The sequence below is a fragment of the Rousettus aegyptiacus genome, unplaced genomic scaffold, assembly GCF_014176215.1.
Source record: "Rousettus aegyptiacus isolate mRouAeg1 unplaced genomic scaffold, mRouAeg1.p scaffold_m13_p_16, whole genome shotgun sequence".
Lineage (NCBI taxonomy): Eukaryota > Metazoa > Chordata > Mammalia > Chiroptera > Pteropodidae > Rousettus > Rousettus aegyptiacus.
The window spans coordinates 8,278,146-8,293,886 of NW_023416291.1; the positions used below are offsets into that span (position 1 = coordinate 8,278,146).

Below are 15,741 nucleotides of genomic sequence, written 5' to 3' on the forward strand. Positions count from 1 at the left end.
CCTAAGAAAAAATTTAAAAATACACAGAGACCAAGGAATACAAAGTCTCCGAGGGCCATGGTAAAGGTTCACACCCCACTTCCTGTCTTTAAGAGTAAAGAAAGACCGTTAGGTTTTTAAACTGATGAGATCATCAAATTTACATTTGTCATTACTATTTCAGTTAAATTGAAAATGTAATCACCATACAACCTTAGTACCAATTGCTTTTTACCAATTGTAATCTATACAACATCAATGTCACTTGTATAAATACTGTGTATGAAATATTAGTGAATAAGAGCTGAATTATACTAGATTATCATTTCAGTAATTCAGTAAAATAATGATGTGTCAAAACAGTCTAGTTATAATTCTAAGATTTGGCTTGCATTCAAATTGAGGTACTTCTTTGATTAACAAAGATTTGCTGGAATTACTATTATAAAGCCTCACTTTAACTTCAAGGAACTAGGACTGGCAAAACGTCAAAACCGGGGTGCATTGGTATGCCACCGGCACATGCACAAAGATAAAATGGAATGTAAATCAAAACTGTGATTCACTACAGACTGTCAGATACGGTTGCCTGAGATAAGCAAACTCACTGGAAATACTGATTTAAAAAACACATACATACACACGGCACAATGAATCATGACCAATATTCACTCTATGCAAAAATGAAAATAAAATTTAATAACATCCGCCCATTTCAGTGACATTGCCTTTGGAGCTCATATGTGCTGTTAATATTTGGCAGAACTTCAAACTGGGGATATTTGCAAGATCTAAGGTGATGCAAATATAAACAGGTTAACAAACCTGCTGCAGTATCGTTCTACAGACTGCCTAGATCTCTCAGAAGCTAAGCATTTTCTCTACTTTGGCAAATAACGCCACTGAGAGGATTGTTTTTCTATTCCTGCTCGATGGAGTCGATTGTTTCATTCAGGGGAACTTCAGTGTGGTTAAGGGCGTTCTGTGGGCTCTAAGATAAGACATGACCGTGAGATAGAACCAATGCACAGCTACAAATATCTCCTCTTAGCAACCCTGCAAAATAATCTGATCTTCACAAATCCATATGCAAGTGTTTGTCACTCTCAGAATTTTGTATATCTGAATTTTTTATATAAATACATGTCGTATGGTTAAATGCATGAGGGTTGTATCACCATTGTGTAATATAGAACAAAATATATATATATATATATATATATATATATATATATATATATATATATATATAGAAAACCTTTGGTTAAGTCCAATTTTGTTAATTCTTATAATTTGAATGTACTAAAGGACCTAATAATATTTTTTTAGTAAAGAAAATGAGCACCTATTAATTTATCTTTGTGGTTATTTTTATATATTGGGTTCATTTTGTATGCCTAGAACTTTTCAGATTTTTCTCAAGATTTATGCATATATTGTGGGTAGGAACTATTCCTTTAAAATTCTGTATATAGAATATCAGAATAGTTGGTGATATACATAGTAAATTAAGAGGCCCTTCCCTCTGGTGGTGCAATCATACAATATTCACATGCACAGAAACATATTTGGCTTAGACTAGTTTAAATTAAAACTCAAGAAACTAAGATCTTATTAAATGTAGATTCATTTTGAAATATTCTTGAGCACTAGTAACCTGTTGATAATTATTTTTGGTGGAAATCCATTGGGTGACTAAATTGAATCTAACATTTTTAGTTATAATTTTCAGTAGATGCCTAATTTAGACCTAAAATAATATAATATGTAAAAACATGAGTTCTATTACCAAACAAAAGTGAATTTAATTTTATACAGAATGTATGGTATAACGTATCCTCTAGGATTGTACAACTCGAGATAGAGAAACATCACAAGTTTGACTCATTACAAACTATAGGAAGAAAATGTGATTTTAAAATCTACTTGTAAGCAAAAGTAAAAAGAATATATTAAATGCTGAAATTCAGACTTGGATGTAAAAAATGAAAAATATCCCGAGTTTAGAAATGTATACCTTTATATCCATTGCTATTCTTCTTTCCTCCCATAAAAAGCCCATTTTGCAGAAAACTTTAAAAAGCTGACTCCTTCCTCAATTTTAGTGGCAGTTCCTGTTGAATCTCTAAACCAATAATGAAAAATGAGAACTGAGGCGTAAAGTTAAAAGGTTTCTGGGAAGGGCATCCCCTGAATGTCGCTGTGTCTCAGTGTGACGACATAATATGTCGTAACCATCTTGCCATTTGCCTGATGACGAAGCTAAGATATGGAGTGGGAAGAGCCAAGAGGCTCCAGGACAACCGGTCCAGAAGTCCTGGTGCACTGTGCCTGAAGAGACCTTAAGTCTGAACACCTTGCTAGCGAAAATTCCTTTTTCTAGTGTGAGCTGGTAAATTTCTGTTACTTGAAGCCAAAGATATCCTGAGCCTATTTGTTTTGCTTTTTAAAATGTAGATTTAACAAATTCTCTTTTCCACCTAATGTTTTTATCTTCTTTTTCAAAATTTAATTATGAGACATATTTTTTTTCAAATATAATACACGTAAGCTAATTCTAAATCCTCAACATGCCTGCTGAATTTTGCTTCAACAATTAAATTCAGAAATGTCTTTAACACAGTCAATTATTTTTCATGAAAATTTTTTCTATATTATCAGTTCTCAATCATGGTACCATACTGATGAGCAACTTTAAAGCGACATTCTATTTCATATGAGAGTTTGTCTTTTAAAACATGAATATGCATATTTTCATTTAAAAAATGCAAGTTGCGTTTAGTTTACTCCTAAGAGAAATGATCTTTAAAAAATCAGAAATACTTAAAAATTAAATAAATAGAAATTATTTTCAGACATGTCTTCACCATTGAGATTACTTTATTTGATATTTTCAATATGGATTTATAAAAATATTAAGAACATCAAATACTGATTCCAAACCACTTTAAATAGCGTTTATTCTTATCAACTATAAATTTCCACTTAACAATTAAAAAATAAAATGTTAAAAGGCACGACGATTAGCTGTGCATGCAAGCAGGAGTCTACACAACAAACTAGGCAATTTGTGTGGGGAGAGGAAGGTGAGAATAGAAGCATTAACTCAAGGCATGTCCAAGTACATTAGCTTTTACTGGAATGCTCATCAAAAAAGTGAAGATTCTTTGTACTTAATCAAGGCACTAAGACATAAAAGACTAAACTTACTTGAAAAAAATGATCTTCTGCTGCCAGCTAGGATGACCTGATATATCACACACACATAAAATTTACAGTGAACAAAATTTAATTAATCAAGAAAATCCACAGGCTCATGTAATTTTGTAAATTGACTTAGTCATTCTTATGGTAAATATTAAAAATAAGCAATTTCTACTAAAATGGTAGATTATCGTGCCATGAAGCTACAGCTACAATTCATTTAGACATCTGATATTATATCCCATTAATTCTTTGTGCACGTGAGAGAACACAGTTCCCTGATATTATCTTGATAATCCATTTACAAGCATTATGAAATACTGTTCAAATATTTGAACATTCTGATGGAACAGATTATCCAGAAAGAGATGTCAAAGCTTACCATGTCTACTATACTTCACAGGCCCATTACCTGGTACCCTTCCTTAAAAACTCTCTGCTTTTGAGGTAAATACTTCTCAATACAGTGATTCAGGGAGCCAATGAATTAGAGTTGGCATATGAGTTTCACACACATTCTTATAATTGATCAGTATTTACCAAAACATGTTATTAAAGACTGAAAAGCAAGACAATTTTAAAAGATCCACTATAGTCTATAGATAAGACACTCTATAGATCACAGTTTTGTTTAAATAATATTGAAACTCCGAAGGTAATAGGCGGCAATACAGATAAGGTGTCTGGGGGTAAATATATTTGAAGTGTTCAAAATGTTTTGAAATGTAGCATCAATGTCATCTAAGTAAAAGACTGAAAATTTTAAGTTTCAAAATTTAGCTTTAGAATTACCTTTAAAGCTATAAATGATCTGAGAATATTGGGGAAAAATGTCTAATACTTTGTCCTAATATGTAAAGAACTCTAACATCCATATAAATAAAAAATAAATTTGAAAATAGACTAAGATCATGAAACATTAACACATGATATGAAAAAACGAATACCCAATGCAAAAAAATGCCATTTAACTTCAGTAGTAATTAAAAAAAAAAAGTAATCATAAAATAGATATATTTTTCACACATGACGTTGAATTGGCCAACAACTTACAGTCTCTTGCTCTTGGAGTAGATTGAAATGGCCAGTCCTGCACGCTAAAGATGGGAGATGTAAATGGCCTAAGTTTTCTGAACAGCAATTGGGCGATACCTCCTCAAATTATTTTTTCTAAATTGCTGTCCTTTTAAACGCTAATTCTAATGAATTATTTCCTTAAAATAAATGGCTATATCAGCACACATGAGTTTACAAGAATGTTTATCTCCAAGTTGTTTATGATAGAGGGAAAAAGATAAAGGGAACAACCTGGCAATCCGTATCAAAAGGAAATTTGTTAAATGAAATTCAATTAATTAAATGAAAGATAAAGGTCATTAAAATTATGAGCAAATGATTATTTGTGGATTTGAAAGCTGACTTATTACATATTGTCAGCTCAAGAAAGCAAATTCATATTTTCTTATGGCCGAGTAATATATTCCATTGTACCTATGTACCACGTCTTCTTTATGCAGTCATCTATCGAAGGACACTTCGGTTGTTTCCATGTCTTCATCACTGTGGACAATGCCACTATGACCATAGATATGGGCAAAGTGGGTAAAATATCTGGTGACGGAAGGGAATTTAACTTTGAGTGGTGAACACACAATGCAATATACATATGATGTATTAGTGAATTGTACACTTGAAACCTATTTGATTTTATTAACCAATGTCACCCCAATCGTTTTAATAAAAAAAAAAAAGAAAGCAATTTCAAACAAGTTTTATAATGTGATTCTATTTGTGTTAAATTATCTATGCATATATGGAGGGGAAAAATGGGGGAAGATATGCAACAAATTTTAACAGTAGAGCTGTCTGCATAATATATGTTGCTATATTTTTCCATTGTACATAATGTTTTTCATTATCTAGAAGAGACTTTAGTTTAGAAAATGTGTGATTAATATACATATAGTTTATACAAAAATAAACAGAAAGAGCTTTTTCTCATTCTCTCATAGCTAAAGTATTGCCACAAAAAATACTATTTCTTTTGCACTGGTAATATATGAGACACGAGCTTTGACTATATAGTTACATAAAACAACTAAGTAGAGTAAACATTAAAATAGCAACAACGAAACCATTTTCTAGACACCTTTGGTATGAGTGAATCAGAAATGTAAAAGTACTTATTTAAATGTAAATACACAACTCTTGCCTCTATTTTCAAAGTGGAGTTCAAAGAGCACACAATAAGTCACTATAAGAAGACCTTAAAAGGTATTAAACAGAGCTAAGCATGTAGAGAAAAGGCAGGAGAGCAGAAACTAAATCAAAATTATGCTGGTCAACAGGCTAAGTGATGTCACTTTAATTTACCGGAAAAGCAATTAGTGAGCCTCTGATTATTCAAGGCTAGAAGTGAACATTACACAGTTCTCACAGTCTAATAAGAGGAGACAAGAGTTCATAAAAATAAAGCAACTTTTACTTTTCTGAACCCTGAGACAATATCACTACACACAAACAGTATAAAACAGACACGAAAATACTCAGCTGTTAAGCAGCATTTCTATGTTCTCTCTACATATGACTTTTACAATACTGGTATCTGACAAAAACTTAAGGCATAATAATATCAAGCTGTATGTGTATGAAGAGCATTAAGACTAGGCCAACTTGTCGTCACCTGAACTGATACAGGCTTCTAACTTAAGGAATGTAGAAGTTATGGATTTACTATTCAAGTCACAATTTTGATAACTAGCAAGCACCTGATGGAAAGAACAGCAAAATACTCTTTAAAGCAGGTTTGTAGGCAACATTAAAACCTTCCATTATTAATTTCAGCCATCGGAAAAACAATCATGTCAGGATGTAAATTTAGAAGGAATTCAATTATTTACTAGTACTTTAAACATTAATTCAGAATGAAATTAGATACTGAATTTGTACTAGCAACTTTTAAAATTTTGGTTTCTTTAAAAAAAAGATGAGAAATTAGAAAATCTGTTTGCAAAAATAAATGATTTTGCGATGCTTAGTTAAAATAACTACTTTGAGCATATTGTCATAGATGAAATTAAAGCTAGCAATATTATTAAATAAGAAAATACGCAATAAACTGAATGACCTCACTTTAGGTGGTTCGAAATGTCTAATAAAAATATATGTAATTATACATATCGTTATGAAGAATGCATCAAACTCAGTAAAAAAAATATATTATAATAAAAAGATGTGCCTCTGCAAAATGAACTGACCTTCTAAGATTCATTTTTGCACCAAAAGAAAACAAAAAAAAACCAAAACAAAACCCACAATAACGATAAAAAAAAAAAAAAAAAAAACAGCTTTATAAACAAAACCTTTTACCACGCAGTTTACAAAGCTAAGCAGCCATCGAGGTGGGGTGTGAACTTGACCGCGGGGAATTCAGGGCGCGATCCCAAACGCACTGCTCCCGCGGGGCTGTCCTAGGGCTTCTGGGCCAGCGCAATGTTGAGGGCCTTGGAGCCCAAAATACGGCCATTCATCTCAATCATCGCTTTCGTGGCTTCCTCTGGAGAGGAGAAGCAGATGAGGCCAAAGCCTTTGCTTCGTCCTTCTTCCTTCATCACCTTGACTCTGCTAATGGAGCCGAACGACGAGAACTCTCTCCGGAGACGTTCGTCGTCGACGCTGTCGTCCAGGTTCTTGATGTAGAGCTTCACGCCGCGGAACCGCCGGTACCGCTCCTGCTTCATCTGCTCGAAGATGAGCTTCAGCTCGGCCTGGCGCTCGGCCTTCTTCTGCGCCCGGCCGACGAAGAGCGGCTGCCCGCTCAAGTCCTTGCCGTTCATGATCTCCACGGCCCTCTGCGCAGCCTCGTGGCTGTCGAAGCTCACGAAGCCGAAGCCTTTGGACTTCCCGCGGGGGTCGGTCATCACCTTAACGCTCAGGATTTTGCCGAAGTGGCCGAAGATCTCCTTCAGCCTCTCGTCGTCCATGCCGTCCCCGAAGTTCTTGATGTAGACGTTGGTGAACTCGTTGGCTCGGTTCTGCAGCTCGGCCTGCCGGTCCCTGCGGTTCTTGAACGGGCCCACGAAGAGCCTGCAGCCCTTGAGCAGCGCCCCGTTCATGGCCGCGATGGCGCGGTCGGCGGCCGCCTGGCTCTGGAAGTGCACGAAGGCGTAGCCGCGGGAGCCCGCGTCGTCGCTCATCACCTTGGAGGACAGGATCTTGCCGAAGGCCGCGAAGTGCTCGTACAGCGCCTTGTTGTCGATGGACCTGTGCAGGTTCTTGATGAACACGTTGCCGATGCCCGACTTCCGCAGGTAGGCGTCGCGCTGCGACCACATGAGCCGGACGGGCTTGCCCTTGAGCGTGTCGAAGTTCATGGTGTCCAGCGCCTTCTGCGCGTCGGCCAGGTGCAGGAAGTTGACGTAGGCGTAGCCCAGCGAGCGCTGCGTGAGCAGGTCCCTGCAGATGCGGATGGACAGCACGGGCCCCGCCGCGCTGAACTTCTTGAACAGCAGGTCCTCGGTGACGTCCGCGTGCAGGTCGCCCACGTACAGCGAGGCCTGGCGGTACTTGGCGTCCACGCTCATCTCCGGGCTCCCCGCCGCCGCGGGCCTGGCCCCGGGCGCGCTGGCGGCGACGGCGGCTGCGGGGCCCGCGCTCGCGCCGGGCTCAGCGCGGCCTCGGGGGCGCCGCTTGGGGCCCGCGCGGCGGGGCCCTCGCCGGCTGCGGCGACGGCGCCCGGGGGCGCGGGGGCCGGGGGGCCCGGGGGCGCGGGGCCGCGCGGGCTCACGCCGCGGCGGGCTCCGCAGCGCGCAGGCCTCGCTCGCAGGCGCCGCCGCCGGGCGCCGCGCTCCACAAGTGGCCTTGGCGGCGGCCGGGGCCGAGCCTCCCGGGGCCGGGTGCTGCGGGCGCCGCGCCGGGGCCCGGCCGCCCCGCCAGTCTGGACACGCAGCTCGCGCGGCCTCCGGGAGCGCGGCGGGCGCGGGCGGACGGACCGGCGGACGCGGGGACGCGGGGGCGCGGGGACGCGGCGCGGGGCCGGGGCTCACCGGGCTGCGGCCGGCGGGCCGGGAGGGGCCCCCGGAACTCGAGCGCCGAACTTCCCGCGCGCTCGCCGCCGAGCGGGTTGCGCGCTTTTTAATATATATATATATATATATATATTTTTTTTTTCCGGAATGTGTTTCTTCCCCCCGCCCCGGCCACCCGTTTCCCACCCCTCTCCGGCAGCCAGGCCGGGAGGCGGGAGGCGGCGACTCGGCGGAGAGAGGCGGCCCCGGGGAGTGGCCCTGAAACCCACCCGCCCGCGGGGCTGGGCTCGGGTCTGGCCAGTGGAGCCTCGCCAAGGCGCCTGGGGCTTGTCACCGCCTCGCCTCCCTCCACTCCGGGCAAGTTCCCACATCAGCACCTCGTTCTATAAAATTCTGCAGGATTCCTGCCAGGTTCCAGCCTCCACTGCTACTTGTTCCCCTTCTCAAACACGACACACGCACCTTTTTTCTTCCAGAGCCAGATTTACAAACAACGTGTTCCTCAGACATCAGTCTAGATGCTTTTTCCAAATATGTTTTTCCTAAACAGCCCCTCGAAGTCTAAGCTGCCCTCTTAGAACTTATACTACCTTGTATTTCGTAGTGTTTGTCTTATTACAATCTATTGCAATTCCAAGACCGTGGGGACCGTGCCCATTTTCCTTGCAGGCCTCACTCGGGGCTTGCAGAAATGGGATGCTCCCCATTTATGGAATGGATCGACTGTGTGGAACAGATAAGGTATTTAAACTGAGGCTGGTTTCCCTGACCAGAGATTTGGAGATATTGACCCTTATCTAAGAGAGGACTGTAAGGGTTAAAGGAATTCATAGGTTTGGAACTGTCTAAGGATATAGAGCACTGAATAGGTTTTGAGTAACATTGGTTTCATTTCTTCTAGCACTTAATTCGTTAACAGCATTCACATAAAACCTTAAAATAGGGATCATAATGCATCTTAAGGAATATTACCTGCAAAATTGAATTGGACCGGTGTATATAAGGCTAATTTAGTGTTTTTCATACTTTAATCACATAAGAATCACATGGGGATCTCGTTTGAAAGCAGATTCCGATTCAGTACCTTGGAATGGACTGGAAATTCTACATTTCTAATAAGCTTCTGAGTGATGCAAATTCTGTTGGTCTCTGAACTGCCCTGACTATCAAGGCTTAAGGCTAAATGACCGGCGCCCCCACAGTGGCATCGTTTCTAATGTAAGACTAGAAAAGTATGTATTTCTCTCTCAGAGAGATTCATTTTTGATAATGCATTGACATTAAAAACTAAATATGGAGCACGATTTGCACCATAAAATCCAAACTCAAATTAATCATTACTTTTTTTGTTAAATTTATTCTGATATCTATTGCTCTTGTAGGATCAGTTGTTCAAGAAAATAAATTGAGTGATCTTTTCTTCACCTAGGTCTTCTTGGTTGTGATTTAAGAAACGGAAGAAAGACCGCTAACATAGTTGGAGGATACCATTGATGGGTATCGGCAATGTTCTAGCACATATTTTAAAATTCACACTATCTGGCATTGATTTAACAAAAGCAGTCATCACAGTCAATATTGGAGACATTAAAAAAAAAGTTCCTAAGTGTAAATTTCCTGAGAATTTTGTCTCGAGATTTCAAAAATGCCTAAGAGCACATTCGTTCTTTGTACAGTATTCAGCTATAGCAAGATACCAAAATATGCCAAGAACTCATGAGTTTTTCATTTTATCTTAGTGTGATGTTCACTCAGCGTTTGTGAAAACTGAAGAAGTTTCCAAATTCCAAATGTGGTCCTATATTCTTGTTTCGAATCAATTCACATGCAACGACAGGTACAAACCTCAAGCTTTAAATGACCGCCAATCACGCTCCTTCCTACTTACTCATCGTTTTTGTTTTTGTATTTTAACGAAGCAAGCACGTTGAAACACCTGCAATCCTACCCGCTCTGTAATTCTCTAAATCTCATCTTTTTGGCAGTTGCGTTCATTCAGTAATTTCTTAATCGAGGATGTCTTTTATTTGCTATATTTGCTCATTTTTTTCCCATTCCCATTGCCACTCCCTTTGCCCCATTTCCTTGTGTATTATTGCACGTTTCATGTATTCTTCTTCTTCTAGCTATATGCTAGTCTTTCTGTATGCTAGTCCATCTTGAATTCTGCTACCAGAATAATTTTACTAACATTTCGTTCATAAGATTTTAGTAAAAAATAAATAATAGATGACTTCCAAGACTGCAAAATCAATCCTATCCTAGCTACACCTATCTTCTGTCAAGCTAATCCTTCATCAGCTTCATATGCTCATGAATTTGATCCTTTAAAAAATACACTTTAGGGGTAAAATATATATATGTCCTTTCCCTATAATTATCAAATTCTATCGTCCTTCGGCTCCGTTTTCTTCAGTATATTCTTTTCCTTAATAGTTCAGGTGATGGATTACTTTTCCTTCTCTGAAACGATTTACTTAACTTATTCATACACACGGGTATTCCACCGCTTTTTGAAAGTTCACTTTACGTCACTTCATTTTACAAAAGACCTACATTAGTACCTGTGTTTTCTAACCACAAGAAATCTCAAGAGGGTATTTGCTTTTACGAGAAAAAAAAAAAGGCAGAAGGAAAAAGAGTGTTTAGCTTTTGTTTTTCAGGGAATTGTTACGGAGCCAGAGCCCAGCTCCCTCCCCACAAACCACACTCAGTGTCTCAGCATCCGGCTGGCCGACACAGCTCTGTCTCAATAAGTCACGTTTGATTATTCGTACATAAGTGATCAAAAGTTTGATTTAACCCAAAATACCATTTATAAGTAAAAATAGCAGGCGTTATAGCAATATAGCTGAATACGACATGGCTTCTTTCCTCAAAAGTTTGATGGCTCTTACTAGAAAAAGCCACCAAAATGACAATTTTAAAACGATGTAAAGTCAAAAACGAAAATAAATGATAGAAATTTAGCACAGAAGAAATATGATTAATTTTTCCTATAAGCATCAAAAAAGCAAAGAAGATGATAGTAAAGAAGACTTGGTGTCTTTGTGTGGACTGTGGGGAAATTTGGGAATAAATGATATTGGTATCAGCCAGCATCACTGTTGCCAGAGTACGCGGTGTGAAGAAGGCAGTGGCTGAGACGGGAGGAGAAGACGAGGCTAGCACGTCAGAGGGCCTCGCACGCTAGGCTGAGGATGGACTTCATTCTAGATGAGAGCTACTGGAATAACTGATCTAAGTGAAATATTTGTATTGCATTGCAGAAACATGTATTTAAAGTTCCATTCTGATTGCTCTCAGACAGGTGCCCAAACACCCTTCATTTGGTCACCTTGGCTCCTTCCTTCATGCCTCTTCTCCTTGCCCCAGAACTCCGGCTTCATCTTATTGTTTGTCCCACATTGTCAAAGCCAGGAAAACCGTTCTCCCTGTATTCTCAGACTCTGCAGAGTTAGTTTCGACAAAGCAATCAGACTCTCTATCATCAGTGCTGGTCACCCGCCGTAACACAAGTGCTTTGTATTATTACGCCAAAACCTCCTCACCTTACTGGGGGTGAGGGCTCAGGAATCCCATTCTTGGCTAGCATCCTTCTCTTAATGGGACCCATGTGCCATTCAAAAGCGAGTCCGATTTGCTCTGACCTTGATGATGAGAGCGGGATGGGGGGCTATCACTTTACTTTTCATGCCAGGGAAGATCTAGCATCTTCCACAGAGATGTTCATCTCATTACTAGTCATTCACATGGAATGATTTTCTGACCCCCCCCACCCCAGTATGGGGAACTGTTTTCTACTGTAGACAGAGATCTTTTCCTGCTCATTGTTTTAGTTTTCACTCGGCCCCTACATTAGTCAGCCAAATTCCTACTTAGAACACAGTACCCCAGGACCCACAGGCTTGACCTGAAGACTCTCTGCATTAAGATCTATGAGAGTCAAGGCAGCAGAGGAAGTGCTGTGAGGCAGACAGGGTCACTGGGACGTGGTCCCTTAGGTATCATTGCTTTTCTCCTTCTCATTCTCTTCCCGCCTCATGCATCTCCCTGCAGGGGCCTTATTAAGTAGCGTGAGCAGGCTGGTACCGGTTTAGAGTGGGCAATTACCTGCCTGTGTCCTGTCCAGGCCCATTTCTGTAACTGTGTAACAGTGTTTTAAGATTCAACAACTCTGAAGCCGGATGCCAGCTTCTAGCTGCAACTGGCGAATTCCAAATACCCAAAAGGTCTTCTGGTGAATGGCTTCTTTCCTGAAGTTAGCTAACCTCTGTCTTGAATGTGAAATCTTTCCCTCAAGTAGCAACTCCTGAGTTCTTGCCTTGGTATGGGATTGCATTTTCTGACGCTTGCTGTTACACCAAGTTGCTGGACCCACTACTCACACAGGGGCTGTGTTTAGCCACTTGCTATGTGATACCCTCTATACCAATCCCATTACCACATACATAACTAGTTTTTTTTTTATTATCTGTCACTCCCCCCACACAGACAGACACACATGCACACACATGCGTGCACGCTACATCACTACTACCACCACCATCTCTAAAGTGTAAGCTCCATCAAGGCAAAACTTGAGTCTGACATCGTCACCACTATATTCCCAACGCCTGAAATAAGAGCTAGCAAGGAATAGTTCTCGAAGCACATGTTTAGAATGTTGGCAGACGATTATGATGGTTCTCTCACATTTCTGCACATCTTGTAAATAAAGTCATTCAAGGCCTTTGTTCTGGACCATGGTTTAAATGCTTTACAGAAAAAGGCTTTGGAAGATGGAGAGAGTGTTTCTCTCTGAAGTAAAGTGCAGATAGAGCCTTGCAAGGCAGAGATGATGCTGCCTCTCTTGGGAGCACAGAGCAGGTGCGCCTCCTGTCCATTAGACAATAGTCGGGTTCTCTAGGCACCTGGTTACTCTCCTCTTATGCAAACTGCTGTGGGTGCAGGTGTTACCTGAACTTCCACACATCACTCTGTGGAAATTTGGGCTTGGGGAACTGTCAGAAAAAAAACGTTAATGTGCTAGGAATAAAGTCTTTCTCTGAGTAATAAAGTCTTTCTCTCTAACCCAGGAGGCACTGCTTATTTTCCCAGCATCCATAAAGCTGCGATGAGCTAATGTAGCTTACGAGTAGGGTAAACTCTCAGACTCTTCATAGATCTTGACAGTTTTGATGATGAGAATAGGATCCTGATACAGAACCAGATTTCTAGAAAGGAAGGTTAAGGGCCTCACGGGCACATTAATGGGATTTAAAGAAAACCTAAGGGATTTGGTAGCAAAAAAACCTTGACCAAATAATATCTATTGGGCAAAAAATGGCTCTTCAGTGTATTGCCTGTTAATCAGGAGGAACTGAAGAGATGGCTTCTGGCCAAAAATAAGAAAGCAGAGACAAAGCCAGCTGCCCAAATGGTGCCCTTGTTGCTACAGCCTCTTCTCCGGGGCAGCGATTTCCTCTCGAAGCACGTAGCCAGCCTCGTGCCCATCTCACTTCGGCGGCTAATGCTGAGACTAACCCAGGCTGGCAGACCGTGCCGACGCTTCGGGCAATAGCTACAGAGCCTGGTACCTACACTGAATGTAAAAGGAAGAGAATCCGTGACATGATAGGCATTAAAAAGACAGATCAAAGGAACGCTGGCTGGTGGTCACGGTAGACGAGGCTGGGGTGAGTGTGCAGTAAGGCCGTTAAGGAAGAACGACAACAATTTTGACCTCTCCTGGCTCCACTGCTCTTGATGTCTATCTTGCCAGCTTAGATTCATTTGGAGACAGAGTAAAGGGTCTCCAGTTTGCTCATTTTTCACTGACTACTGACTGCTGCGGCTTTGGAGATTTTCCTGAGACAGAAGAACTCTTGTGGGAAACTATAAATGAGTCATTGACCAGTTCATGCTTTACCGTCTTGACTGGCCTTGAGGAAGGTAAGTTACTGAGGAATAAATCACTGATTCAAAGAAATGTATGTACATTCTTGCAGCAACCCCCATTACCCTAGACAATTTTTGTATTACAATAAGGTTAAAACTTAAAAGATATTATGACAATGGAGAAGCAGCAAGTGCCTCAGATTAAGGTGACCTTCTTTAAAAAGCTACTCTAGAGTCAAGCCCACAGTGGTACACAAATCCAGCAGCCCCGACAAGCTGTGATCGCTGAATAAGTGCCCCCGGGCTGAAAGAGACAGCGCCAGTCCGTGGGAACACCCCGCCTGATAAAGATCTGTGGATGGGCCGAGAACATCAGAACTCATTTCATTGGAATCGCAAACCACCATCACAGACTCGAACCTGATAATGATCGGGGAGCCTTATTTTATGGCAAGGAGCAGCTTTTCTTATGTGCATCTGATCCTTTTCTCCATCTGCACCTCCACTGCAGTCACTTTAATGAGAAAGATAATTAGTGATTAGGCCAAGGTTTCCCTGGCCCCAAAGAGAAAACAGATGTCAAATAGACCTGTTCAAGCATGCTCAGGGAAAGGGAGACAGTCAAATTTCAACTGTTTTGTTGGATACTGATGCCCAGGTACAATCATACCTGACCTCTTGGAAGGAGGGAGCGTCCAAATCCAACTGATAGAATTTGGGCACAGTCCTCAGTAGGGAAGAGAAGCCAAATGGACCTTGTGGGTGGGTCTTTTGAGACAATTCATTATACCATTTTTGACTGATTTTACATCAGGAATTTATGTGTTAGGTGCTTGTACATCCCTACAAATTGTCAGATTAAGGACAACCCTCTGTAGGGGCGCTGAATTACGGCCATAAATAGCTGTTCCTTATCGAAACGTCTGGGGCCCTCATGTAAGTGCCAATGTTGAGTCATTCTCACTCAGGAGACTGAGAGTAATCAAGCTGGTGACTGAACTTTCAACATTCAAATTACCATTATTGCTGCTCGTGGCCATCATCATATCTTACATTTCATCGCTGTGTTTCTGGAGAAAAGTCACACTGCATTGAGTCCTACCCACTCTTGGAAACCTATATTGGGGTTACCCCCTATTGAAGTAATTAATACAACCCGACAACCACTGACATATGCTCAGGTTACAGTGTTGCTGTTCAAGTTCATTTTGCACCACGGCGACTGCATCATCATGGCCTTTGAGGATACACTGTCATGCTTTTGACTTTGCATTGCCTTTCATCACAAAAACCACTAAACGATGGGCTGATAACCAAGGTGTTCGATGGATTTTCCATACTCTGCGCTGACCCCAGACATCTGGGATTATGGAGAATTAAAGAATGTCCTTCTTAAAAATCAACTCAAAATTATTCTAATTCTACCTTCCTCAATGGTTCCTGGTCCACACCTTTTAGTCAGAGAGTTTAATCACTGCTTGCGACTGTTCCCCGAAAGTAATCATCTCATCCGGCCATTTTCTGGGTAACGATCAAGATCGAGAGGGTGGGTCACATAGACCTACTGTGAGTAGGTAGCATCCCGCCCCACCCATTCCTGACCATGCTGCTTTTTCTTTCTCCTGACGTCCACACCAGGCTGGACCGGTTA

The 15,741-nt window shown here is 41.2% G+C and overlaps 2 protein-coding genes across 2 annotated transcripts in view; both read right to left on the reverse strand.

Moving 5' to 3' along the window:
* LOC118612506 overlaps nt 1–15,741 on the reverse strand; it is a 244,737-nt gene that overhangs the window by 88,230 nt on the left and 140,766 nt on the right. The window lies entirely within an intron of this gene.
* Nucleotides 2,915–7,837, reverse strand: PABPC4L (poly(A) binding protein cytoplasmic 4 like). The gene has a single exon (XM_016155813.2). The coding sequence runs from the start codon at nt 7,764–7,766 to the stop codon at nt 6,654–6,656; it is 1,113 nt and encodes a 370-aa protein (XP_016011299.1). The 5' UTR covers nt 7,767–7,837; the 3' UTR covers nt 2,915–6,653.